At 33.0% G+C, this 26,979-nt stretch overlaps 1 protein-coding gene across 4 annotated transcripts in view; it reads right to left on the bottom strand.

Annotated features, from left to right (window-relative positions):
* SGCZ (sarcoglycan zeta) overlaps positions 1-26,979 on the bottom strand; it is a 451,534-nt gene that overhangs the window by 272,321 nt on the left and 152,234 nt on the right. The window contains exon 1 of one of the 4 annotated variants that reach the window (XM_032186119.1): positions 9,650-9,680. The exons of the other annotated variants lie outside the window; for them this stretch is intronic. Within the exon in view, the coding sequence (XP_032042010.1) occupies positions 9,650-9,664 (15 nt within the window). The 5' untranslated portion in view covers positions 9,665-9,680. Of the gene's footprint in view, positions 1-9,649; positions 9,681-26,979 lie in introns of those variants that run through there. 4 annotated transcript variants of the gene reach the window in all.

The following is a 26,979-nucleotide window of genomic DNA, read 5'->3' on the forward strand; positions in this document are numbered from 1 at the left end:
AGGGGAACAGGGAATGGGGGCTGCAGAGTCCGCTTGAGTTTGCTCTGATATGACGTGGGGCAGCTGCTGCTGAGCTCTGCCCCCGCTACCAAAAGTTGTGCATTGAGTTTCAACTACAATAAATTAAGAAACATCCAACAACCCATCCTCTGAATATTACTGGAAATTCATAAAGATAGTCTTGCTATAGAGCTGTGGCTTATGTTCCAGCCAACAAACCGGTCTAAAAGAACAGCAAGAAGACTACCTCACTTTCTGGCCCTCAGATCTGAATCCATTTTCAGAACACCAACATGGAAACAAAGACACAGCCTCTCTAATACAGGGATAATCAAGAATTCCTAGCTATTAGTAAGTTACATTACTAGTAACAATCCCACACACTTTAAAATGTTCTAAGTAACTAAAATGGACAACAGCAAAATCTAACAACACAACACATAATTTAAAAGAAAACAGTGCCTGGGCATGATCACTATCCAACAAAATGCATCACTGTCCAACAAAAGAGCAGCAAGAGAGATGCCAAATCTCCTATCTCATATTATAATAGATCAAATAAACCAGTAAAAGAAATATTGCCTAAATCATCATTATTGTCTACATGACAATTGTGATGATCATGTCTTTGCCTGAATTATACTGACTGAAGTCAAATTATGAGGTCAGTCTTCAGGAATGGATACGATAGACTGAAACACTTCTTTTAATTCCCCCAGTCATCAACAGATTAAACAATAGTTTATCTATATAGTACACCCACAAAAATCAGTAGAAAACTCTTGCACAACAGCACTTTAGTTAATGATGTTGAGAAATGCAGCTTTACATCTTGCTTCTGCTGCATTTTCAAAAGTTCTGTGCTTCCCAAACTAAAGCCTAATCCATCTAACAAATAGTACAGAAATACTGTGTTAGGAAATAAATGGTCAAATGCTTCTAAAAACAATGAATTGGAAAAAATAATCACTAGGACCAAACTGTTTTTAAATAAAGCTAGTATATGGCTCGTGTAGTTAATATTTAATTTCCAAGTTGATTTGCAAATGCATTGATTAGGACATTAATTTGAAAAGCTATGCCTTAAAACACTGGGTAAAACTCTATCAGTTCTTAGACAAAACACTTAGTTATCATACCACATAGAATGCTCTGCCTTCCAAGACACTTAAGCTAGAACTGCCTACTTGCTATTTAAGAAGTATCCAAGACCAAAGCGGTTCTCCTTCAGGTTAAGCATTATGTTTTATTAAATAAAATAACCTCCAATGTTTCTAAAATGCATTACCTTGAAACTGGGTATGATGAATGACATCAAAGTTGCAGGAAATACAATGTTAAAATTGAAGAAATCTTTGCAAATATATATATGCATATATATATATATATTTGTGTGCATGTGTATACATTTTTGCACCTATGCATGTTGTGCAGTTACATATATATACATTTATAGACATTCAAAGCCAGTACAGGATTCTGTTAAATATGAGCTATACTTTTGTGGTATTTCCCCCCATTTTCCATACACGTAATCCTGCTGCAGCACAGGGCAGGCACACAGACTTTCAGGGCAGATAAAGTTCCCTAAGGTAGGACAGTTCAGCTATCATTAACTTCCATAAGTTTTACTTAAAGTTGATTTATTTATATTGACATATTCCCTAGAAATTCTATGGGTCTCAACCACTCTAATATGCACTAAATGATCCTTTTAATCCAAATAGTTCATAAATAGTACACAAACATAATAAGTAAATATCTTCTATTCAATTTAGAAGTACACAAAAATAAGTGGGAAGCAACTTCAGTGGAGCATAAATTTTGTTATATTTCCATCATTTACAAGAGTGTATCTGTATGAATCTGAAGAAAGTAAAATGATGAACTCCATGTGCATATAATGTTCATGGACTCATGGAAGAAAAAGCTTCAGCTACCCATTTTTATTTCTGAAAATTCTATCTTCAAAAAGTTGAATAGTTTCACAGATTTCAATACGCAATTCAGTGTAATTTTGCCTATATTATGACTTCAGAAATTAACAGCCTCACTCTGCAACAGTTAGTTACTGAGTTAGTTATGTAAGTTCAGTAGTATTCAACACCTAGAACAGTACCTAAAAAGTAAAAATTTTACGTCTCAAGACATTGATTGTCTTAAGCTAAATAAAGGTCTTTTTTTGACTCTCTCCATAGCGTAAGACATCGTTCCCCAGAAATTATTCTTGCTGTACATTAATCACCACAACTGCAAAGTTTCTAAGATATCCATACAGGTTTAAATTTATGCAGAGTTTATGGAGCCCTACATACAAATACAACTTTCAGACACTCAAAACTACAACTGGTGTAAATCCATTGATATCTAAGATTTAGGTAGCCTGACCCAAAGACAACAGAAATCATTGTAGTTGAACATTGATCCCCTATGTTCCAATTCATAGATTTTCTATATTGAAATTACTCTGAAAATACAATCTAACTTAAAATATCACTGACTGCATTTTACATACATCAAAGCAATTAGACTTAATTAAATGCTCACTTACTCTCCATAGGGATCTATACCTCTTTGGTCTGTCTTTAGCCAAAGACTCCCTAAATAATAAAGAAAAACATTTATTATAATTAAATTAGGCTTCAGTATATCTAATTCCATAAACAAAAGAAAAACACTTATGGAAGAACTCCCATTTCACCAGAGGAGTGACAATGGGAATATACAGAGGCTGCTGAAGTAGCTTGTACCAAACCACAGTAGAAATGCTCAGTCATGCTTCCATTACCTAAAAAGAATTAAATGGCATAAAATACTTTATTTCCTTTCAAGTTTTTAAGTTCATTTGTTATATTTTTTCTCAGCTTCACATTAAAATAGAACTAAAAACTCATTAGCAGAATGGAAGTGACTTCAGTTAGCCTTCTTCTTTGTGATATGTTATAAATTGTGAAACTAAAGTTTATAAGAGTTCTTTTATCAGTACATTTGCATTCAATCAGAAGCAAATAGCTCAGATATTCAATATTTCTAATGCATTTTCTCCAAATTAGTTCTGTAGAAAATAAGCTTTACAATACAGGTGGACAGCCCACATTTAAGCCAATATTTTTCTAAAATTCACCTGTTTGAGCACTAATATGAAATTATGCTTTTAAGTTAGAAGTTATGCTGAAGAAACCTTAAGGGTTTTATGATTTAGCAACTATGAACAAGATTACTTTCTGGGTTTGACTCACCTAGTGCTTACTTTCAGACTGAAAGTTCAAACATTTCAGAGCACAATTGAGAACAGGAATCTATAAGAAATACTTAATTATTTAAAAAAATAATAATAATGTACTAAGATTGTGCTGCTCTAGCTTCTACTGCTAGGGCCAGAAGTAAGAATTTGAGATTTTTTTGGCCACTTGGGAAAAAATAATTAAAAAAAAAATCACTAAGTAAGTAGAAGACTGTATGTGAGTAACATTAACTGTGAAAACACAACTGACTCTGCATCAGAGATATGGTTGAGAAAATGGTTATTTCCCCATATTCGTATCAGACTTTCAGTTACTTAAGACATGAGCCTAAATGTGGTATTAAAGATATTTTTTTGCTTGAGCTATTCATTTCTGTTCCAACTGTATGCTGTCTGAAAATATAAAATATGGAGACAATTTTTGTTAATTATATTTTATCTGGTTGGAGTTTGCACAGATTTCCTTTAAAAAACCTAAACAAGGCCAATAAAGTTGGTAGAATAAAGAGAATGAGAAGAACTGATGCTACCTTCAATTTATTTCTGTCATAATAAAAATTTACATTTCAATTAATTCATACCTGTTATAGTCTATTCACAGCTTCTAAAGCCATCAAGGCTTTTCTCCTTTTACATTTTGTATTGAAATATCTTGATTAACTCAAAATTCCACAATTACTTTACAGAAAAGTCTTCACATTAGTAGTGCATAAATAAAAGGCTATCAAAATCAGTATGATAACATCAGTGACAGAATATGTGCTTTTTATTTATACTTCAAAGCAGAGGCTTTAATATATTAAATGTGTGTCAGAATTTTTAACAGCACTCTACATCAACTTGCTTGTGTTTCTCTTTCTTTTCTTTCTGCCTTCAAACATATCCCTCTATTTCCTGATTGACATTTTTTCTTTTCAATTCAAATGTTAATGTATTACATCTGAGTTGATAGCATAGGCATGGAAGAGAAAGATAAGTAATACATCTTAGTACCTTTTCCTCTGAAATTACATTAGCCTTCTGGGATACTGGATAGGATGAAGCTGCAGATTCAAAGATCATTACACTGCTTATTACGCTTTGTATTTATCTTCAGTGCTGCTAAAGCTTTACAGAAAATCTAATTTCTCTGAAGCTGCATTAATGTCAAAACCACCACTTTTTGGATGCCAGACTTCATTCCAACTGGCAGATAATGCACAAAAGGATCTAATATCAATCACAGTTAAAGGTTTGGCATATCTGGCAAAGAATTCAACCAATGCTCTCTTTCTAAATTACTGCAGGATCTTTGCTCTTGCATTCAGTTCATGTTTTACTAAGCAGAAAGATGAAGTGTTGAGCAATGAAGTCAAGGTTGTGCTTAATCTTTTCTCATTCTATTATCGTTTGGGAGGTCTTTTATGACTGATCTGGGTAACTTTTTCAATTTCTGCAATAGTCACTTTGGAGAAAATGGTACTGGGCATTCTAATTAAAACAAAGTAGAAAATAGAAACTGTGTCTCTTCCTACTCCACCTTTTTAGACAAAAGCAAACCAAAACAAAAATCATACAACAGCAGCAACAGTAATGTGATAATATACAAACTCATCAGCCAACCTGTAACATCTTGCTGATAAAAGAAAATGATTGTCCACTAATTCAATATTAAACTTAAGACTTCAAATAGAATTATAAAAAATTACAGGTCAGATGAACCATGACATAGAATTTCCTGTTTCTCTTTACTGAATTCAAATCTGGAGACTGCTAGCTCAAGTCTACATGTCTGCATTTTAGCCATTTAAAATTAGCTAAATAAATTCCAGCCCTCAGTTCTGTATTTCAAAGAACATTACCTTCTTTATGTAAATATGCAGATTTACTACCCTTTACGTTACATCTGACTTTTAGCAGGCATCTAGTATTTGGAAATAAAAATGTCAATCACTTAAGAGGAATTTTAAAGGTAAGCTAGAACTAGTGTCCAAGAAATAAGGCATGACCCACCGTATGAAGTGCAGATGAACAATCATCAATGGTTTAGAGATATTATAACCCAAGTGTTTTGCCACTGTCATGATCCCAAATCAATCATTTCCCATGAATATTCTTAAATAGCATTTGTGAGTTAATTTGTGAGACAGTAACATTCCAAATCCTGACCATATATTATGTTAATTAACCCACTACATTTATCTCACTCTTTCCCTCACACCCTTGACCTTCTTAGAAGGCCAAAAAATTCCCAAAAATTTACACACACACATACCTAGACACACACTTCCTGTGTCTGTCTATTCAAACTTTTCTTTAGCATTTAGATCTAAAACTTTTGAAATGTATCAGTTGTCAAGCTGTCTCATCTTATTACTCTAACAGAGTAAAATTTTGTATTAAAAAGGATGGAGAGAACCAATTTAATATCCTTTGCAATTTTTTTGTCTTCCACAAAAATGAGTAGAAAAAGAGGTTTTCCAGAAAATGTCTCCACTTCTGAAATACTTCCCTACAGACCCAAACCTTTGTCTCACTAGCAGTTATTAAACTTTATGTTTTAATTTCACTTTTATCAAGTGGAAAAGCCATATCTTCCTTTTATCTTCTGTTTACCTTCCTGAAAGAAGATACTGGCATGAAAGAAGATATTAAGTTATGTTTACATATTTTTTGTTGGAGCCTTTTGAACCTCAGATTACTAATGCTGAGCCATAGATTTAAAAAGAAGAATAACAGAAATACAAGTGGTTAACTAACAGGGATCAGCAGGTGTGTCCATTGCACTGTAGGACTTGTAAGTAAAATATCAGAAGATAAACTCTTAGGATTGACCTGAAATTCCTGGAAGAAAAATATCTATGAGTTTCAGCAATATTCCAAATATAATGTAAGAGCAAAAAAAAGTGCTGCTCTAATCACTGCCATAATTATAGATATCGGTTGCTTAAAGCTCCTATAAATTCTGTTCAATAACCCTCTTCTTGAGGAATGTTTTTTTTTTTTGAGACAAAGTCCAGTGAGAACTTTGAAGTCCAGCCCAAATCTCCTTCAGACCGGATTCTCTACAATATTTTAGACTTTCTAACTAACTAAGAATGATTTTCTCGCTCATAATCTGTTCCTGCTCTTGACATTTAGTAAGTCATAGTGTTATTTCTGTGACCAACGCTCTGTCTTTTCATCATAAGTTCACAGAGGAATAATACAGGTTTTAAAAGTCTCAACCAATCACAAAAAGATGGACAGAAGTATTGGTTAGCTCTTATCTGGAAACACGACTATTTCTCCATCTCAGAGACCACAAAGAAAAATACATTGCAGTAGGATTATTGTCCCCATCATTCAAAACATTAAGAGAAATTAGTGTAGAAACAACTATGGTTTTATAACCCAGTAAAATGCAATGTTGCCCTCACAAGAACAGGTCACAGGCTTTGTATTACAGCTGACAGCTGTAACGTGACATTCATACATTTCAAAGTTTATTTTATTTCACAACGGGAAGAAAAATTGTCTACACTTCAGAAAATGTGTAACAAATGATTACCTGTAGTACAATACTGTATTGTTATCTGTAGGTATTTTCTATGTTAGATATAAATACTAATATACAATTATATTCCATATATTTTATCTAGCTTTCAACAACTCAACCGTAAAAGCCTGACTTTTAAAAATTCAGTTATTTCTTGAATACTGATTGTTTGAGAGAAGTGAGCTTAGCTCCAAATAATATATATTTTTTGTATTTTTTCCTTGTAGAAAGCTACATTAATATTTTGCTTTCTTTGTCATTCTAATTAAATGGGAAGCAATATCGTTATGTCTCAGTAATATTGCTAAGTACTAATTTATTTTTCCTGCATATTTTGCATTAATATTGCACTGTATTTCATTTTTTTCTTTTCTTTCTTTTTTTTTTTTTTTTTTTTTTTTTTTTTTACAGTAAATTATTACAGTAAATTATCTCAGGTATTTAAACAGTCACAAAACCTTCCAATTCAAGCATGACTCCTTATTTCATTCATGCTAACTTAATGTAGCATTTCTCAATCATTCCAGTTTTGAAATCTTAGAAGAGGTCTCACGAATCACAAGCAAAGTTCCTTCAGTAGAATTACCTGTAGTAATACTACAATGTATAATTGCAAATTCTGAATTAAAATATACACACACAAATTTCTGCAATGTTTCATGTAAAATTAAATAGCATTTATAACTTTGTAAGAAGAAAAACAGCTATGGATGTTTTTGTAACTACAAATGAATTAGAATTTGTCTACTCTGCTTTTTGTTTATTATTATTATTTATTTTTATTTATTTATACTGTTTTATGAACTTATTTCTGCCTCTTACTAATGGGAAGCACTATGTCGGAGGAACACATTGAAGCTGCAGCCTTCATGCACACATGGACAGCAGATACATTAAAGGAAAGAAACCTGTAACCGCTGTAAGAAAGCTATGCTTCAACATAATGCATATTTTTTTCCCGCAGAGATTGATCTGAAGTTCTTAACAAGCTAAAAAAAAGAAAAAAAAAAAAAAAAGAAAAAAAAAAAAAAAAACTTCTCCAGACTGTAAAATGGACAATATGCACAACACTCAGTAACTATGAACCATGAAATAATCTTATATGAATAGGGCTACAATCACAAACAAAACATCAAGCAGTCAGAGCAAAACTCTATAAAATGTGTAGAAATCTCTAACAGGAAAGCAACTAAATACGCTATAAATCCAATAGGCACAAAATACTGTGACAAGATTAACTTACTGCCTTAAACCTGAATTTTAAAATGGGGTAAAAATAACATTAACAAAAATATTCTTTCCATACAAGAAGGAATCAATACCAGAAATCAGTGGTGAATTTGTGAAGGCTTTTACCTCAGTAAATGGAGGTATAAGGTTCATAACAACAGAACTTTAAATAAATTAGATCATTATTGCTGCTCTATTAATTGTCCAAGATGAAATATTCAAGAGTTACTTCAGGATGCATTTATTTATTTATTTCTAAGTTTAAAAGACAAAAACACTAGACAAGTATCTTTGAGACCTGATGCAAATTGAGTGGGGATTAATTGTGATTTAGATTACCATTTGTGTTTGACTTCCAAATACATCACCATGCTCTTGATTTATTATATACCTTAAAAATACACAAATTGCAATTAAGTAGAAGTACTGATCATACACTGAAAATTAACTCACAATTTCTACTTTCTTTCACACTGCCATGGTTGTTTATCTTCCGAGTTTACCAAATTCATGCACTATTTTCCAGCAAGACCAACAAGGTCTTCCGGATTTTAGCATTTAGTCATTAAACTCTCCTTAAAAAAATCTCAGACAAAAACAGAAAAAAATAAATAAATCTTGTAACACTTCAGCCTCCTCAGAAAATGTCCAAACTACTTCTAGCAAATTAAACCTTACACAAACTTAGTGGATGAGATTTTCATTGTATCTCACGTATGTACAGTAATCATTAAAACAACATAATATAAAGAATAAACAACACATTGTTGAAAATAAAGACTAAAAATTACCAGTAAACCCACCAGTGATCTAAAAAATGAGAGTGCAGGAAATGTCTATGAAGGTGTGGTGAGGGAACCACCATGCTTAAGCATGAGAAATTGCAAGAGTATGCATGGGAAAGAAGAATTCTGGAATGGCACAATCATGCCAAATCCAAATCAGGTTTCTCTCCAGAACTGACTCATTTTAACAGCAGTCCAATCATTTAGTGGACACAAGCAACTTTAATGCCCTCAAATAGCAACTTAAATACTATACATACAAAACCCAAAGTTATTTGAACGTTAAATACAATATTAAACAAAATATAAAAACACAAAATGCATACATTTGAGCTTTTATTTTCCAGGTAATACAGATGATATACACTCTCTTAAGCAAATTTCATTAAAATTAGATTACCTTAAATACAAAGCCTTAATTTCCTTTCAGATGCACACTAGTTGTGGGGATACTTCCTACATTTTCTTTTCTTAAAATGTTGCTATTATATCTCCTACATTTCCCTAAAGTTACCGTATTCCTGAAGCAATCACTCTCACCGCAGTAGTAGTCTGCTACTAGTAGTCTCTTAGAACACACACACACACACACAGAGAGAGAGAGAGAAATGTCTGAGCTTGCCAGACCAATATTCCAGTAATTCAATGCAAGTCAGTTACAAGCCTGACTGTTCTGTGCTATGATTTTAGCGATGCACTGTTCTCACCTTTCCAATGACCTTACCTACCACTAAATGATTATTTTGTTCCCTTCGAAGCAAATCACATTTACCAGAAAGAGGAAAAAGAAAAAAAAAAAAAAAAAAGAAAAAAAGCAAGAAGCATAGTTAATAAAAAGCACAACAAAGTAATAAAGGAAAAAATCTACAGTACCTTGCTGTTGTGCATGAAAGGATAGCAGTATTTTTCATCATATAAAAAGATTTGTCACACAATTTTCATACACTTCTCCAGCAGGGGTACACTGAAGAAGACAACAGATATAGTAAAGATAATGAGCAATCATAACGGGGGGAATTTTAGCCTGAGAAATGTTTTAATAAATCATCATAAAGAGAATGAAGTTGGTAGAGACTCCTGGTAGCCTTCTAGTCCAGAGCTGCTTAAAGAAGAACTACCTTCCACCTTGGCCCAGGCACCTTCAAGCTGCGTCTGGCTGAGTACCGTCAGCCTTCAGGGACACTGACTACAACCACTCACTCTCATGACAAAGAATCTTCTCATTATGTCCAGTTAAGGCTCTCCTTGTTATAACCAGTGACCATTGCCTCTTGCCCTTGCACACCCTTAGGGAAAGCACAGTTCTCTGAACACCTTTAGGAAGAAAGATGGCAGCTGTAAGCCAAGCTGTACTTTCTCCAGCCTGAACAAAATCCTGGTCCCTCGATCTCTCCTCACTCAGCATGCAGTCCTACCGCTAACCATGCTGGCAGCCCCTTCAGTGGCTTCTCCAGCACATCAGAACCTTTCCTGTACCACCAGACCCAACATGGGTAATTTACTGATGTTGGTGGAAAACCAGCCAGACTGTTCTGAGGGGCTGACAAAGCTAAGACAAGGGACTACAGATACTATATCTGTATGCAAAATGCAAACAAGAAATTGTGATTAGGTGTAAGGAAAAAATTACAACAGTGGTCAAATACTGGAAGATTGTGGAATTTCAGTCCTTAGAGATATTTTAAACTTGATAGGTCAAGACCTTCATAGTTGGATCTAATTGGACCTGCTCTGAGCATGAGGTTGGACAAGAAAATCTCCCTCCTAAATAACTCGGTGATTCAATATGTGATTCAAGTTACAGGAAAAGCTACTATTAGCATAAGCTGGCAACATTTCCCACAGGCCTGAATATACATCAAAGCAAAACTTCAAAACAAAGATCAAGGTGCATTAAGTAGTTCAGCAACTGTTTCTTTACCACTGTCAGCTTAATTTCTTCCAAGTCAAATGACTCATCTATGACTGATACATGTATGTCATACCACCTACATCAAGCACTGAAAAAACTTAAGCCTCTTCTTCGTTGGTGTACTTCTAGATAATAATTTGAAAAAAAAAAAAAAAAAAACATATTAAAAATAAACACACAGAGATCTACATCCTGAAAACTGATAAATATAAATGCAGCTTCTTGGAAGACCAGGTTACCTTAGTTACCACAAAAGCAGTTTAAAATGTTTCTGGGCTGCAGCAAATATTGAATTTTTTGTTACTTTTGGTCCTTTTATTTCTGCAATGCAGCAGAATGCAGCAGTCAGTTGACCAAAGTACCTTAATGAATCTGCAGGGAGAAACATTTGGGATGTCTGACACTAACACTGGTATATTTCAATGAACAACACAAGGGAGAGTTGAATTAGACTATGGGATTTAATGTACAGAAATGCTCAGAGCTTTCTGCAATTGAAGCCAAAGGAGCTATGCTTGAATAGAGCTTACATAATGATAATCATCTGTAAATATTCACTGAAGTGGAATATTTAGCCTTAAAATCATATGAGCCCTTGGTCACCTACTATGAGAGTAAGGATGGAAATGGGGATATCACCTTTCATGACAGTATACAAATAAATTAAAGATTGTGAAGGCTTTCAGGTAGCTTCATATTACCGTTAGGTAAAAAAGAGCAAAATAAGAATTCTGTCTTTAGAGCATGAGCATGATTTAATACTCAGTAATGAATGAAGAATGAGGTCATGCACACACTGATGAAAAGAAATATATATATATATATTAATTAGCATTTACTCTTTGAACTTCGTTCATCCTATCAAATGATAGGAAAAGAGTTTCTATGGAAACACTACATACTTACTGAAATACACAGACTACACATAAATGCAAGGGTTGAGACGCAATACAAGATAAAGTTAGTCTTATTTCTGATATTTTTTAACTTTGACATCCTTAATTATATTATTTTACTGTCAGGGTGGTTAAGACTGTTACATTGTACTGTTTTGCTTCCCTATTACCCTTTATCTATCAAAACACTTTCTGTGACGTGGCAATTAAGCGACTGCTACTTTGCTTAACTTTTAGCACTGATCTGAAAACAGTTTTTATTGTGAGAACCCCAAAATAATTAAGATGCAAACAGTGGACAGAAGGTACGCTAATATTGCCTCTTGTTTCCTTACAATTGCTGACTAGTAATATCCTATTCCTTTTAATCCTTCTTCACAGTTATTAATTAGTTTTACTTTAAACTGTCACATTTTATTCACTAATTTTATGGACTCAAATCAAATATTTTGAGATCTCTCAGTATTTCTCTTCAATATCTTTTACAGTCCTGCAGGCAGCTGACCATCTCATTTACTATTTCCTGTATTGTTTCCTTATAAAGTTATTTGAGTAACAAATATTACAGGGAGCTCAATTATGCATTCCAAATGTGATCAAACTGCTCAAGTGTTTAAAACATGACTATTTTTTACATGAAGTTTTTTTTTTTTTTTTTTTTTTTTTTTTATGTTAACCAAAATATTTATATTTTTGGTTATGTTGCTTTAAATTCAAAGGAAATTATTTCTATGAACTAATGACTATAACTTGAATTAAATATAAGCTGTTTATACAATGAAATATATCATCCTTTGTTAACGCTTTAAGGAATGATGCTCCTAAAAATATGTATGGTGTACTTAAAATACATTCTCTATTATCGACAACCTCATCAATAAAAAAAAAAAATATATAGGTTTTATAAAGCATGTTGTAGCCCTGACTATGTAATGCTTTGCTAGACCTTTAGAAAAAAAAGCAGCTTGTCGGAGCAAAACAAGGCAGTGACTCTCAGAAGTGTTTCTACAGTAGACACAGAATAGTAATGACACAGCTTACAGAAAATATTCCCAAAATGTAAGAGGGAGTAAAAGACATTTTTTCCCCCCAGTTGCATTAATATAATCATCAGAAATACCACAATCATAATTACGGTGCTAGTGAATAGTACTATAAAAGACCAGAATTAAGGTCTTAATGATTCTATCATCTAAATATATTCAAATGTCACATTTAATCATAACATTTAATTTTCCTTAATACTCAGCCTGACATCTCTCTAAAACCTCTTTATCCTATATTTTTAAGACTGTATCAACCCATCTTTCATTTTCATACTGTTAACATTTTGAATATATGCAAAAACATGAATACTCACTCACAGATGTAAGCTTCAGATTAACAGCACAATTACCAAAACTCTAACAGGTTATTTTATATAATCCCAATTATTTTCAGATTTTCTCCTTTACAAAAATTTTATGTAACTGTTCTGTTCAAAGTTGTAGCAAAAAGGATCTGATTTTATTTATTTATTTTTTTTAATGCAAGGCTGTACTTCTACCATTTAAATCTCTGGTTTCCAAAAGCCTAGGGTCACAAATCAGGTTACTAGAGATTTCGTAACTTTTTTTTTTTGGTGGTGGGCAGGCAGTGGAAAGGAGGTAAAAAGAGAAAGGTAATATAGACCTTTACAGAACAATAAATGACTTAAACATGTAGTTGCAGATCTGAACCCAACAGCAGTCAAAACCAGTAAAGCTTTGGATTCTGAAGCTACAAATTCCTTTGTAGTTCATACGATATCATGTGCAAAATAACTAGGCTTTGAAACATGTTTATTCAACACATTATTAAAAAACATCTGAAGTGCATTTGGTGGGTCTAGGCAGAAAATACTGTCTCATATTTCAGAGGGTTTTGAGACATGAAACAGAAGTTTATTCATGAAACTAGTTATGTCTACACAGATGTAATGAACTATACAAATTCTAATATATGATTCCACTATGGAAAAATTAGACAAGGAATATACAGGTGAGACTTTTGTCCAAATACATTTAGAATTTTTTAATTCCCAGTTTTAGAGAACTACATTTTGTTTGCTCGCACCAATATGAGTTCATTTACAGCATCTAAAAAAATTAATTCTAGACTCTGCTAACCTGTTCAAGACAGTCACTGCAGATTTTATAATGCAAAAGTTGAGCACAGGAACATTTCACAGTGTTGGATTTCCTTCAAGTATTAAGGTTCTAAAAAGACAGTCTTTTTGTCCAGAGCTGAGGGAAGAATTAAAATTACATTCCACAGGCAAAGTACAGAATTCAGAATTTTGCCTTATTAGACATCTTCCAAAGAAGAGAGATGCATTCTTTAAAAAGATCTAATCTAAATCTTTTAGCAAGTTGACTACATTTTTCCTAATCATTTGTTTCACTGAAAGTACACAGAACTGTATGAAACCTAAAGACAAGTAGTTTACTAGTTAATTTATTAACCACCGAATGAAACTTAGAATTGTAGGCACCTTAAGACCATTTTTTGTCATTTACACAAATCTTGCAAAATCATCTTCAGGTTTTTGTTGTTGTTGTTTTTGTTTGGTAGAAGCAAGCTACCAAAGAGCTTCAGAATGAAAAAATAAAAAATAAAAAAACCAAACACAAACTTGTCAAAAAAATGAATTAGCTGGATTCCAATTCCTGCTCATGATAAAGCAGTTGGAATTGGCTATTCAGTGCAACTTATTGTTAGATCAAAGTTCCTTAGAATAGATTCTGCCTGTACACACATAAACAATATATTCTTGCAATTCCTATTTACAAATGCCAAAAAAAAAAAAAAAAGCTATTCTATTCACTGAAGCATAACAACATTTCCTAAAATCATTCATCAAACACGTTCCATTTTTCACTTATATAGTGGGAAGAAATAATAACTTCTGAGTACAGCAGTTCAGAAAATATGGACACAAACTCACTTCAGCATTTTAAAAAATGTTTTTTTCAAAAACAACTTTTGATTGATTTTTAAGATTTTCTGGCCAAGAAAATACGTGGTAAATAATATTTTCAAGTCAGCCAAACAGAACTATAATGAGGTAGTTGAGGAAGACAAATCTCTGCAGTCTGTAACTGTACAGCTTTTGTTTTTCAGAATTTCATTTGCAAACCAAACATGTTGTAAAAAAGCGACCAAGATTTATTTATTTTTCAGCACTACTCAAGTCTTCTGACTCCAAGATCATACATGTGCCTTTTAGGGCAAGACTGAACTAATTCATTGACGTGGACTTTTGTAGAGTATGACTTAGGATCATGACAAATATATAGAGATGTGAACAAACCATAATTTGTGACAATTGTTAGAAGAAAAACACAAAACACCTCATACGGCCAAACTTGTTGCTGCCAGTTGAACATTTTAATTTGCAACATGTTCTAGTCATTTTGAACCCATTTTACATGACAGTCAAATCAGTTTGGTTATTAATAGCTGGTTTGGATACCTCTGGTGACCTACTCAGAAAATTATTTTTTTAGGCCAACAGCAGTTATCATTCATTATAGAATGTCTAATTACTAGTATTTTTGATTATGAAAAGTGCGTTGAGCATCAGCACTACTGGCAGTGGAGCATAAGAATTTCTGTTCTTCAGAAACAAACAAAACAAAAAAAATCATCCATTTTTAAGAACGCCTGCCATCCATGGAAAGTAACAGAAAGGCTAAAACAAGAGATGATTTATTTAATTTCTACTCCTGAGACCACAGCAGCATGATTAATATCCCTCTTTCTCACATAAACAATCAAAATTCTGAATAAATAATATACCAAAAGAGAAGATCATACTTCATAAAGAAAAATTCTGATTTATATATATATATATTTTAAATGTGGTATCAATGTTCCCTGAAAGTGCGTTAAAAGCAAGGACAGAAGCTTTATCACAAAATGTTACTCTAACTATTAGAAGCTTTGATTTTGAAATTAACTTAAAAGCTAAGCTTCCTACACAGTGCAGCTGTGGCATCATTCCACCTATTCTTGCTTAAGATAATGTTAATAGCATAAATTAAACACTTCTTTTCACTTGAACTATTTTCATGAAATTGACCTAAGGAATCAAAATTGAATGTGTAATTTATGATTGTGCGTTCACTTTTAAGTGGCCATATTTGCCCGTTACAGAGCTGAATGATCAATTACCTGCTGTGCACATTAATCCTACTCCTATATTTAAATACAGGGTTTGGATTTCAAAAAGTCAGGCATAGGAACAGATTAAAGACCAACTGCAAGTTTCAAGGATAAACTAGAAAACTGCACCAAATTGCCTAAAGCCAGGAATTTGTAACCTTTTTGTGTTTTAATTTTGTATTTGTATTTTTGTATTTTAATTTGCAATTCATCTTCCTGATGAATTCAAATTCATCATTGCTGGAAATTGCTGGAATGGTGCAACGAGAGTTCAGAGAGGCTGAGGAGCCACTAAGGGAAAACTTAACAGCAGCATCCCAATGAGAAACTAGAGCTTGTCTAAATAAGAGGAGTGAAAATGCCTTCAAAACTAGGAATAGGCAATGGAAGTTGGAACAATGTTGAAGGTTCAAGGCAAACTGATATCAATACATGATCCCTGCCAGGAACCTGCAAAGTTTCTGCCGCTGCCTGGTCCAGAAAGTGCTAACTAGTTATCAGTGCAGAAAAGCAGCTATTAACTGGCATTCCAATGTGCAGTTCATGTCAAAATATAACTACAGTACACAAGGTCACTCATGGCTAACAAAAGGTTAAAAATATTACATAAGGCTACATAGGTCAGAAAACGAGAGAAAGTAAGAAGGTACCTGAAATAACAAAAAGGAATGAAGTTGAAGCCTGCCAATATTACTAATTTGTCAAATACCATGATGCAAGAAGCTCCAAAAGCTGAGGCAGACAAGGCAAAGTGCTTACTAACAAGCAAAAAGAACATTTATTTAATTCAGCCAGTAATTAATAGATGTGGTTTTACTGAACTGAAAGTCCCCTCTCCATATAGTATAATTTTTTTTTTTTTAATGGTATCTAGTCTTAACAATTTGTCTTTCCTTCTATTTTAACTAGCATTTTACATTTGAAGTAGACTGCAATAAAGACCAGAGATTTTGTTCTGTGTTCCCACTTTGTAATGGACCCTTTCAGGTTTTACCTAATGTTTTAGCAGAGCACATCTGGAAGGTCACAAGGACTTTTACAAAAACAGAAGAGGAGCAGCTCTTGTGCAGTAAATTAGAAGAAAAGATACAGCTTCTGCCACTGTAGTTATTTCTGATCTAGTAGAGAACATAAAAGAACTGTACTCTATAAGCAATAAATTGCAATAATCAAATCACTGTTCTGGCAGAACACCCCTCTATGGTTTTCCTCTACCTCCTCCTCCCAAGAGCAGAATGCCATACAGATCATGAAGCATTGAGAGTCAGAGTGCACCTACCTGAGGCAAGTCCATGAAAGGAAATACAAAATACATTGTAAGCAAACAAAATAAATAATAATAATAATAATAAAAAAAAAAACACAAAATACATATATACTTGTTTCTTTATAAGGAGACCTATACACAACTGGGGATTCAGAACAAAAGAGGTAGGTCTTTCCCTTACTTCCCCGATTCCAGTCTTCCCATTATTCTGTCAAAGCACCAAAAAGATAAGGGGAAGGGGCAGATGCTATGAAAACAACTGAAATGCACCGCAACTTTTTTTTTTTTAATAATCAAATATATTTTTATTTCATAGCCCATTAAATTAACTGAATTGTTCAAAAGTAGGAAAACATCCTTCTGAAAAATAAGACTATCTTTAGACAGTTTATGCTGTATTAAATGTTCATTATTAAAGTATAAGTGAGGACAAATAGTTCTTCATTTTAAAGCAGTCATATGGTAAGATAGTAAAAATCTATCTAACAAAAATAGAACTCTCAAGCATTTGGGGATGGACAGCATTTCAGAAAGGACACCTTTAATCAAGGTAGTTACATTTATTTAAATCCAGAAAATAACTTTCATACAGCTATAATATACTGTTTTCTTTTAAGTGTTTATTTAAATTCTTGATTTGCTAACAAAAAAACCTCTTCCCCTACCTCCCCTCCTTTCACACATGAATAGAACAGATTATGCCTAATTGAAAACTGCAGTCAGAAAAGCAATCAGGCTGACATGGTTAATAACAGGAGCTTCTTCTCAAACATCATTATAAACTGAATTGGAATTGCATTTTTCCTAAATATGAAGTTTGCTATTGTTACACAGTGTGAGCTGTTTCTCAATTGAATTTGAGAAAAAAAGACAAAACTCAGTGTGTATGTTTTTGTGTGTGCCTGGACACTTAAGTATCCCACCTAATACATATGTTTCAGCTCTATTATATTTTTTATTTCTCTCATTAAATTATGAATATAAACTTCAGACAACACAGTACTAAATGGGGTTCCTCTACTCTCTGGCAGTGCATTTTCACTGAGGGGCAACTGACAGAAACCATTTTAATGGGTAAGTTTCTACTGATTTTGAGGTTAAACCATTTACCTTTAGCTTCTTTATACAAGTATCATTCAAAAAAATCATTTTCCCACAAAGAAAAATTCTAAGCAGTGTTTTTTTCATTTCATATTAATCAAATATAAAAATAAGCTGAAATAAAGATGTCACTACATGGCATATTTAGGAATAGCACACCACTAAGGATGAAATACACTTCTAAAATATTATTCAAGAATATTTCAACAGAATATTATTTCAAGAATATATCAACACTCACATATTGACAATTTCCCAAATTTCCCACCACCCCAGCAAATAAATCCAAAATGCAAGATATTAGCATTTCATTACATTAAGACTATACTCTATATAAAGAATCCCAAAATATTATGCAAAAACTAAATTAGCTCTAAATTTATTTTCTTCCTACATGCTATTAACTTAGACATTTAACTATAAGACAACTTTAACAACTAGGTCTGAATGTTTTGATGTTAAGCTCCATTGAGTACACCCAAGTAGAAAGTTCCACAGCTTCAACATCATCAGTGCTGCTTTATTTCCAGTGGCTGACACTTGAGGTTTCAGTGCATCAAAACGTGATTTCTCTCAGGCTGCTCTAAAAAGGTTCAAATTGACTATACTGAAATACTTATGAACAAAAAGCAGTGCTTTGAGTCCTATCAAGGACAAAAAAGAAGAGAGCCATGGAAAGGATTTGTAGAAAAGCAATATTTCAAATATGTTTTTTGAATGACTGCCTTTTGGTTATTGCTACTTTCCAAACCTTGCTGGAGATACAACAGGACACTGGACAGGTTTTATCATATTGATATATCATCCATATTTTTTTTTTATCACTTTTAAGTTTCGAAGTCAAATGAAAATAACTGTTTTAGAAATAAGTGCCAAAAATCATAGCATTTCTGGAAAAGTTACTTAACTCTTTTCCATTTTCTCCTGTTAAAACCTGTTAAAAGACTACAACTGGATATTGGTTTCTTTGTCCTTTTTCAAACTTCAAGTTCTAGGCTAAGACTGCCCACGTGTTCTCTTATTTCTACAGAGAAAACCTGTATATGTTTTATGAAACAACCATCCTGATGATGGAAAAAATGAGGCTGGAAGGAAGTGGCTGAGCTATAGAGGTCACATGCAAAGACTGACACTTCTGTAACTTCTTTTTTTCTTTAATTGACATTTCTAATACGAAGAGCATTTTAGTCCATATCCGCAGACAAAATAAAATCTTTGTTATGGTATAACTTTTCATTCAAGGTGATTATGCATAGTAATAGAATAATTGATGTTTTAATTTAGACCAGACTTCCACTGTATAATTATCATAAAACAAGTTTTAATTAAAAGCTGCACACATGACCACACTGAACATTATTATGTTAGGTACTGAAGTCTACCTTGCACAAACTTTTAAAATGAAGACACTACAGAGTTCTTACTCTGCTGAGACTTGCATGTCCTCAACAGTCTCTTCTTCCTAGAAGATCTTTGTGGCTGTTTCTGAAACTATTTCCCCACAGGTTTTAATAGTGTAAAACACATTTACTGCAATAAAGGAATATTTTTCTAAGTTACAGTTATGAATACCTATTGCTAGCCTTGCAAGGTACAAGGTAAGGTCCCAGTTCTGTATAATTCCATGTAAGGAAATGACATGACTTGACATTGATGCAAAATGTTTACCAAACCTGAGACCTGAGTTTACAACATCACCTCTTTGCTTCAACTATTCTGTCGAAAGTGATTTTTCAAACAATTAGTTATATCTTCAATGCTTTTTTTTTTTTTTAAACCTGTTTGTTTTCAGCTGTGTTTAGTATTGACTTCTCTATAAAACCACACTCACTATTTGTTTCTAATAAAGCCAGCAGCAAATAAATTGAGCTACAGAGAAATTAATCCAAATGGACCATTACGTGTCTATGCTAATTGGTTTTGTTATTTGTCAAATCCTTTATTTAGGCCACTGCAAGGGAAAAGTAACCTATATGGCTGCCAAGAACTTCTAAAGAACTTCAAGTTAGAATAAAATAGGGGTGCATTTTTATAAAGCATAATAACAGGGAAAATAGAGCAGTACTCTCATCAGTAAATTATTCTTACACTCAGTAACTTGTGCTAATAAGACACATCTGAACCGGAGAATAAATTTACATCTCATTTCTAATAGCTCATCTTAGGCTCTTCCAATGAACCTGCCTGATGGTATGTTTTTCCTTTTTAATAACCTGTTCATATTCTTGACCTAATCATTATTTGCCAAGGAAAAAAAAAAAAAAAGTTAGTGATTCCAATTTGAAATTCCTAATAACATTAAAAAATAAATAAATGTTATTTTGTGAGATGATATTCCCAGATTCTCGCCTTACTGACTAGCTTGTTTCAAACATCTTTAAAACTACTCAAAAGAGGATAAAATGTGTGCTAGTAGCAAGATCCTTATGGCATAGTTTTTCATTCTACTCTCCAACATTCTTTTCATGCTAGTAGGGCCATGCTTAAAGTAATAGGTATACTGTGTCAGTTGCCTGGAAAACATTGATCCTGAGAAGCTTGGGATCAGCAAAAGGTACACCTTGTGTGGTTGAAACTTGTAGGGGTCTGGATTCTTGAACTCTTGTTCTCTACTGGGCTAACCTGAATGTTGATTGTTACCATTTATTGTGAACTATGAGACTGACTAAAGTTAACTCTGGGTATAATCTATAGCAAAGATTTGTAAGAGAAATAAATCACTGCATCTTGTCAGGCAGGAGTAACTGCCAGCAAAATCTATGACCACTGAGTATAAAAACACCTGCAAGATTTGTTTTCTAGGCTTCATCCTAGAGCATTACAAGAAGCCAAGTGAGCACAAATTCATTTAATACAGTGAAAGTAGGTAAAAACAGAAACAGCACTGTATAATAAATAATTCATGACCTACTGTCATTAACAGGGTGGGGTAGAGGAAGGATGACAGAGATGTCTGGAATTTAAATAGACGTTCTCCTAGACATCACTGTTAGCCACAATAAACACCTCTCCTTTCTGAGCAAAATGAAAAAAATAAACTTTTTTTTTATTATTATTATTTTTATAGTTATTCTCCCAATTCCAGCAGTACCCGCTATTAGTTATCTTTTAGCCATTTGGACATTTGAAAAACTCTTGTGTAAAATATCACTACTCAAAGAACTTGTTACACCTGACAGATTTCACACAAAGTGACTGACCATTATAGCTCCGGCAGACATGGGAAAACTTTACAACTTCAATGCAAAATTATCGAAGCAAGGACTCCACAAGTGTTTTAATCCCTCAGTAAACACAATTGATAGAATAAGTTATGAATAATGCTTACTGCATAAGCAGGCTTACATTTCTGTTGTTTTTTTTTTTTTTTTTTTTTTTTTTTTATTAAACTTTTTATTAGCAAATGAGTTAAGCACATAAGCAATACCATCCTTATTTTACACTCTGTCGTAAAAGGATTTTTAGATCCAAGATGAATAAGAAGCTGTTATCCAAGACAAAACTGTAACAATTAGATGCAAGACTATATGAAATAAGCTAGGCACAATATGATCCTCTATAGCACTTTGCAAAAAATCGAGTGTGGTCTTTTATACTACAATTTAATGAAAAGGAACCTAGGGAGCCACAGCTTACAGGTCTCCCCTATGCTCAGGATTCTTATTTGCAATTAGGAACCATAAGGCCAATTTGCCCTCAACACTTCCTGGTAAAGAATTTCACTGGGAATCTTACATATGTCTCAAGACTATCTATACTGTTATGAAAATTTCTATGGCATCTTACAAGTAGGGTTTTAAACAGAATGTTAAGTGTTCCAACTGCAATACACAATGCCAAGAAAATCCAAAGTACAGTAATCAGGAACCATTCATCCTGCAGCCTTATGTCTACATATTATCTTGTAAATTGTTGTGTTTTTCACCTCATCCTCAGATTATTGAACATTTCAGCATGGCAGTTTGTGTCATTACATCTAATTACATAATCAGAGTGAATTCAAGTAGCCACTAAATTAGAATATTTATTTGCCTATGATTTATTGAGCTGTTAAGTTATGACAGACTTCGTGTGGGGAACAGCTTCAGCAACACATTTGACTACATGCTTTTATCAACCTCTGAAACTAGGAATCTGAAAATAAGACAAGAAAACTTTACGAAACAATCAAGACCTGTATCTCTTTACAATAACCAAAATCAGAATTAGTGGATGACTCTTAGTTACCTTACATCTCAACATACTTTTTTTTTTTTTTTCCTCCACTTTCTTAGAACTTTCTCATTTCTATTCACTGTCTGACAAAAAACATACTTTGCTTTGATTCCTCCCGTTTCCTGTAGCTGTAGAATAAAACTCTAAAATTATTGCATGATTACAAGTTAATTCAAATGGCTTTACTCATCTTCAAGGTCAATTTTTTAGTACTATAGAAGATCCCATGTCAAGTACCATAGGAGTTCTGCATGGGATAAGATGTAATCTTTTAAGCCCTTTTACACTTAATTCTCCCCCTTTGCTACTAAAGAGGAGAAGGTCTAAATATGAGTTTAAGAACCTCCTTCAGCTCAGAATCTCTAAATTCTCTCTTACACCCATAAAGCCAGAATCTAATTCTCTTTCTTCAGTGACCTGGCAAACGTGACTAAAATAAGAGTATATAGAGGAATCCTAAGCATCCAAAATACTACAGTAGAGAAAACAGATATATATATATATAATTAACAACTGAAAATTGCCATAGAGCTCTTCCATATGGGGACAACCATATTTGGGTAGTTTGAGGAGCTGTGTTTTCATTCATAAAAATATAATGTAAGAACTGAGTATTATTCTATGTGTATTCACTGTGGTTTTTGAATCTCAAGAGAAATTTGACTTTGCGTCTCTCCCCAAAGACCCAGATCTTAAACATTTCTGGAGAATGAACTCATTACATATTTCCTAACATTAACAGAAATGAAGCCCTGTGCTTACTCATAGCTCAGATTAAAAAAAAAAAAAAGATAAAAAGATAAAAAATAGATCAGAGTGAAAGATCAGATGTCACATACATATATTTTGGTGCTGCTGTTTATCATGCAATGAACTGGTCTTTGATCAAGGATCAGCTCATATAAGGTTGATGGACTAAGTATGGAATGCAGTGCTATCAGGGCTCCCCCCATCCTCTCTCAACTACAAAACCAAGTCTTATGTCAATTAGAACATTCTACCTTTTGAATGTTCATAACACTTAAAAGATAGGATAAAAGATGGTAAATGCAATATTTTTTTTTCCAATAACAAGTTGGCATTTTATTGAAACTGAATATTCTCATATTTGATTATTCAATATTTGAATAATCAAAATTATTATTATTATTATTTTTTTACTAAGAATTCCAGAGGAAATAAGGTATGCCTTATATTTAATAGTGTTATCTCACATATTTGTATACCCATGCAACCACAGTTAACTAACTTTGAGGTGTTATTCCATTATATTTCTTTCTAATCTGTTTATTTAAGCAGGAAAAAAAAAAAACACACTTCCCTTTAGTTTCAAAAGTTTTCAGAACAATTAATCAGCTAGTTACTTTACTTGACACATTCAAAATCACTCACCTTTTTTAAAAATAACCTTCACCTATGAATTTTTATTTTTCTTCTACTTACACTGGTTACAACCCCACTCAACCCCCTTCCCTGTTTGCAATTTTGTGACTGCATCAAAAATCAGCCATGCTTTTTTTTTTTTTTTTTTTTTTAAACACAGAATACTTTTTGTGCATGATTTAGGACTGAAAATACCCACTAATGATCTAGAGTCAAAAAACTAGTACTTCCTAATCATTTGGTATAATCCATTCTCACTCAGAGAACCAAAGAAATTATTTTTCTTACATTGTACCATATAGGTATATATGTATGTATAACTACATATGTTTCAAAAATTCTCAAAGCAAAAAAATAAAGACTAATACTGGCATTAATGCTGTTTTCCCCACATTTAAATTAATACTGAGTAGTTTTGCTTCAGTAATCTGATATAGTCATATGATACTCTTTCAAGTAATTCACAACAAGATTATAAATTGTCAGACTGAATTTGAAGAAAGAATTGACATATAAAACTGCTCATTTATATTCATAAATCAGAAATGATTCTTGGGAATAACTGAGCAGGCAGTATTACAGAGAGTTTTCTTCTCAACTTAAGCATAAATTCACTAATCCTAAATTTTGGTCCCTTCTACCAAATAATTCAATATTAATGTATTCGGTCCAGTTCAACAAAAGATCTCTTGACAACAATTTTTTTTCTGATTACTGTTAACAATGCACAGTCAAAACCCTGACAAATGTTTAAAATGGAAGTTTAGAAACAATAAAAAGTAAATTACAAACCTATCACAGTGTTATAAGCACAATAAGCAAATGGAGACTTCCAGAAAAACCTTTTTAAAAAGAATTAAAAATCACAAATACAGTCTTTGCTACTCCCCATGAGAACAGCTTTTCTGTGATGCCCTGGCTCACAAAAGCTGATTCTGGTCCCTGCCCTTATCTCAAATTCACATCTCTCTACTTGGTATGCTCTATAGTAGAAGTGCCTAGTTTGTAATAGGGGAATACAACTCAGCTCTCAGCCACATTGTAAAGGTATTTTGCTCCCACCTGCTCACCACTCTCACTCTATTACTTCCCAATTTGTTTTGCATAGCCTCCAATCCTTAAATTTCCTCTTGGCTAATATGCCTCCTTTATAGTACCACTGAAAGTCTCTGCCTTGCTGAGACAGCTCAGTTTGCTTTCAGGAAAGCTCCAGGCCACGGATAACATGAATAGAAATGATATTTAGGTGAAGGAATGACTTCCTATTCAAATATAGCCAAGGTGGTCTAATTCAATCCACACCATTCTCCCTTTCCAAAGCCCTCAGAAACTTCTTATAACTTATTTTAAACCTGCTGAAACATCCCTGAACCTCTCCTATTTCTCTAGAATATCTGGAAATCCTCAGTATTGCCATAAAACATTAAATGATATTTCAATGCCTTTTTTTTTTTGTTAAATTAAATAAACTCTTTGATATATTCTCTTCCTTCTTACCTTCCCTCTGGCTCAAAAAAATATCAGCTTCTTTTATACTCCCATGTAGTTCCCATATCCCTTATTTTTGTTGTAATTATTTCTAAACCATTTCTAAACCCTTTCTAAACCATTTCATCCCACTCCCAAATTTCTCATCATACTTCTTCCTTATATTTGTTGACATCAGTAGAAAATGCTGTTTGTTTTAAACTTATTTAATTTTTGTTTGTTTGTTTTAAACATTGTCATTTACATTCATTCATATTCTGTCATTTAACCTTAACTGGCAAGTTTGTATGCCTAATTCAAGCAAGCAAATTACTTCTGTATCTTTGGTGGGGAAAAAAAAAAAAAAAAAAAAAAAAAAAAAGGCTATTCCAGTGGGTTATCCAGAGCACCCATGTTACAAACTTCTTTCTTTCAGTTGACTTACTGCCATTTGAAGCAATGTTCTTCCTAAGATCTAAGGAGGATTTCAGAGTATATACACGGCTAAAATTGTAGACTTCTTTGACAAAGTAACGCTATCCTATCAGCTAAAAAGCAAGAAATATTTGGAATTGGCTGACACTGCCTATGACGATACATGTTTGCAGAATTTCATTTAGACATACAGTTATTATTGAATAACTGCATTATATTATATGATTTATTTACCTATGATAATAGTTCTACATGCAGTTTGCAATTGGGTTATATTTTTTGTCGCTTTTTAGAAACTACCTACTACAATCTAACCTCTACCTAGTACTGGCAACATTAAATATATTTCTTTTGACTTCCTCACTCTTTAAAGGCCAGAGACAATTTAATACCAGATATGCTTGTGCCATTATTGACACCAAGTACTTTTTTAAAATGAAGAATTCCACATAAAAAGGAAATTGTGCCCTAACACAACACATTCTTTTCACTGCTGTCCATGAAACATATGGTAATCCAATAGCTGTAACTGTAGTTTAAGTATCAGCATTATAGGTCAATCCATTTCACTTTCAAATATAGTTCAAAAGAAACTGCTTTCATTACCAGAAAACAGGTCAGTTCATGGCCTTGATCAGATCTTCAATACAGTGTTAAAGGATTTGCTATGTCATTTAGCAGTATCCTTAGACTGAGATACTGAATTTCAAGTTGCTGCCAATTTACTTAACTTCAAAACTACTCTAACTTTATTTCTTCTTGGAGAGATGTACACCATATAGCACAGATATTCAGTTCTGAACAAACATTTTCATTTTTTCTATGAAAAGATCAAGCACTGTTCATTATGCCCCTGTGTTGGGTCTGTCACCACCACAGCCCCCCACTCTAATCTGTAACTCATAACAATAATTAATTTTTCTATATGGAGAAATACTTCTTGGTCCCTTCCCTCTAAGCACACTTGTCACAGAACTATCTGAATTGTATTAAAATGCATTCCTTGTGCATATTTTTTCCTTGTAGTAAAGAACCTAAAACAAAGGCTGGATGATTAACATTAGGAATATGAGTCTACATTTAGTTATGTCCTATTCTATCAACTATTTTCTTATGAAAGTTCTTCCTTGAAATGTATTTACATATAGAAACGCATATACGTATACTATCCTACTACACAGGAAACACATTTATGAATACACATACAGAATCTAATTACAGTGTTGAATGTCCATTAGTAACCTGAGAAACTCTTAACTTCCTTAGTATAAATGTGAACAATATGACAATACGTTCTCCTGAATTTCTGCAGAATTTGACTAAATCGGAATAAAATTTCTTA

The sequence above is a fragment of the Aythya fuligula genome, chromosome 4 (genome assembly GCF_009819795.1).
Source record: "Aythya fuligula isolate bAytFul2 chromosome 4, bAytFul2.pri, whole genome shotgun sequence".
NCBI classification, from domain to species: Eukaryota; Metazoa; Chordata; class Aves; order Anseriformes; family Anatidae; genus Aythya; species Aythya fuligula.